The 3053-nt window shown below is 37.6% G+C and overlaps 1 protein-coding gene across 1 annotated transcript in view; it reads right to left on the minus strand.

Moving 5' to 3' along the window:
- Window positions 1-910: 910 nt before the first annotated feature.
- The window catches only part of LOC108449806 (breast cancer type 1 susceptibility protein homolog), a 5894-nt gene continuing 3751 nt past the window's right edge, over window positions 911-3053 (minus strand). The window contains exon 7 of the mRNA XM_017747021.1: window positions 911-940. Within this exon, the coding sequence (XP_017602510.1) occupies window positions 911-940 (30 nt within the window). The remainder of the gene's footprint in view (window positions 941-3053) is intronic.

Raw genomic sequence — 3053 nt, forward strand, 5'->3', positions numbered from 1 at the left:
TCAGTAGCTTTCTTCCATGTGGATCCTCCTGCTTCCTCAAGTTCTGTTAGTGTATTATTTGCTCTATTCTGAGAAAGGTGACTCTCATTAACAGCAACACTTTCATCACATCTTTTCTTTTCAGCATCTCCAAGGCAGCAATTAACACTTTGAGGGCCCCCATCTGCCTCTTCTGTATCTTTTTTCTTGATAAAATCCTCAGGTTGCAGGACACAGACAGTCTTCCTTTTTCGTTTGAGTCTGTCTTTGCTGAAATTATTCAGGCACTTATTAGCAGCCACATCTTCCTTTCTTGTAGTAGGTAAAATGTCTTTTAAGGCAGAAGGGGGATTTGATTTCCTCTCTCTCTTGTATGTTTTTCCAAATATTTTGTCTTTGATGTCATCTGCTGTTTGTTTTTTTGACCACCTCTTGTTTCCTTCAACTGCTGCAATTTCCATGGAATCTACCATAGGGTCAGTCTTTTCTGAAATACAGGACTCTTTATCTGATAAACACAGATCTCCTTCACCTGAAACATCAGCTGATACAGCAGACTCATCCAGGGAAGAACTGGAAGACAGAATCTCATTGCTTTTTGAAAACCATTCATTGACTTTCTGAATGCTCCGCTTCAGTCTCTTCTTGGAGACTTTATTCAGGGTGGCAGAGTGAAGTGTCTCTGGCTGGTGTAGCTTCTCCAGAGGAAGCTCTTTGTCATGGAAAGAGTCATTCTCAGGTTCATATGCCTCTACAGCTTCCACATTTTGTACATCAGCATCCATTTCCTTGTTTTTATCCAGCCTGCCCTCTGAGCTATCTTCTGAATCAAACTCTTGGTTTTTACTGTTGCACTGGGTTTGCTTTCCACCCATTTCTTCTGAGTTCTTAAAGAATGATGTGTCCCCGTTCACTGTGGGACTGGCAGCACCTATTCTGTCACGCTGCTCTGGGAGTAGGTCTACAGCAAGAACATTTAAAGCAGAACTCTGGCATTCAGTCACATTCACTTGGTCAGGTTTGGCACATTCAGTGATGCTCTGAGTGCTTTTCTCGCTCAAGCCTTCCTTTGAGAAATCCCTTTTACCTGTCAGATTTATAGGTATTATAAATTATTAAGCTCTATTTTACACACACAAGCACAATAACAGGCTTAATGGCTACTTTGTTTTAAAAGAAGTCTTCTTTCCCCCCAAACCAGGATATTACACTGCACAAGTCTCCCTCTAGAAAAGGCAGAAAGATCTTACTACATGTTCTTCTAATTTTTTACATGTATTACCAGCCAGTGCTCTCCATTTGTACTGTAAGTTATAATATGGCTCATGTAGAATAGATTTAGTTTTGTACTTTGATCAAGTCACTTATTTTTCCTTTCTGTTCCTGTGTATAGAACATCCACATTTTAAGTCTTTGTCACCAAAACAACACACCTATGATATTTGGTAGTGTTATTTCTTTAGCACACAGCTTGTCAGGCTGCACATTGCAAGAATTTTCATTCCCTTTCTCAGCACTCTCAAGTTCTTCTAGCCTTTCTTGAGAAGAAATCTGATCTGCTGCTTTGTCTTCAAACCTGTTGGGAAAAGAAATCTAATTTCATTACAGATAAAGCCACAACAGACTGAACAGAAGATGATACTCATTTTTCCCTTTTTGCCCTCTGAAATAGTTTCTGGAGAAGTCAAGCTGCATGATTGACACTCACCAAAACTAGATCCCTTCAGAGTTTCAGGCCATTTCTTTAAAATATCCTTTCTTGCAACCCTGAATTTAATATTTACTTTTTAAAGCACAGTATCTACTTTTCTATAGAAGATCTACATAAGCAACAAAACATTTAAAGAACAGTTCTAAAGCATGCAATATGGCAAACTGCTGGAATTCAACTACCCATTCCACCCTAATGCCCTCAAAGCTGAAAATCATTTGTCAGTTTAAGAATTACATCAGTCCTATGCTAAGAAACTAGAACACAGGAAATGAGGAGACTGAACTACTGTCTTCAGAAAATATGAATTCCTTATTCACCTTTACTTACCCAGTTTTGCTTGCCTGTTTAAAAAACTCTTCAGATGATTCAGAGCCTGAAAACAAATCAGCTGTTACTCTGGCTGGAATGATTCAGAGAAAGGTGACTTGCCAGATTCAGTGCCTATCATCACATACATACCTAGACCTTTCTAGAGCTAGATGCTTTCAACTTTTAGCAGATGAAATCAAGTTCAATTGTGAAGTATTTTACCTAATTATAATGATTTATATGTATACATAGCTACATGACTCCAGCATAAAATTGTGTTTAAATACAGTGACTGGTAACTAAGAGTTAATTAGCTGAAAGTTAGTTTCTGATTTCTAAATTTATACACAAAACAACTATTAGTATTTAGAATTTTGAACTGGAAGTCAGAGAAATATATTCAAATGTCTGCCTCAGACCCTTTGATCCTGGCACATGCAATAAGGAAAGAAGTGAGGAAACAAACTCTACCCGTTAAAAGCAGCAATTCCTTCAAGGAACAGGATAAAAAATAAGCTATGCATGGTATCTGTCTTGTTTCTCACAGCAGTCAGCATCAGATAAAATAAAATTCTGAAAAGCTAGGATAAATAGCAATAAAATATTGATTTCTCAAATAGATTTCACTCTCATCTCAAGCATTGGCAACAAGGCTTAGCATTCTTCAGAAAACAGTAGCCACCTTTAGCTGTAACAGCTAGAATTTTTTGCTCATCTGTAAACATCTTCTCTGGATCTTGTACACCAAGGCTTAAGGGTTCACTGCAGCAGTGTTATTTGCCACGATATAATAAATTATGTAAAAAACCCTTCTGATTAACCAACTGGGAATTGTCCATAACTTTTGGCTGTTAAGGAGAAATTAGTGTTTATAATCACCTACAGAATCATACATATGATTATGATGAACATAATCACCTTTCACTACTTTGCAAGCATTGTACACAAGATCAATTAGTGTGGGTTCACAACAGATCTTACCAAACTCCATATAAATACCCTTTGAAGAGTCACATTTCTGGGGTTTGTTTCTTGGACGACACATTTTGGT

Source organism: Corvus brachyrhynchos, unplaced genomic scaffold (genome assembly GCF_000691975.1).
Source record: "Corvus brachyrhynchos isolate BGI_N302 unplaced genomic scaffold, ASM69197v1 scaffold30, whole genome shotgun sequence".
Lineage (NCBI taxonomy): Eukaryota > Metazoa > Chordata > Aves > Passeriformes > Corvidae > Corvus > Corvus brachyrhynchos.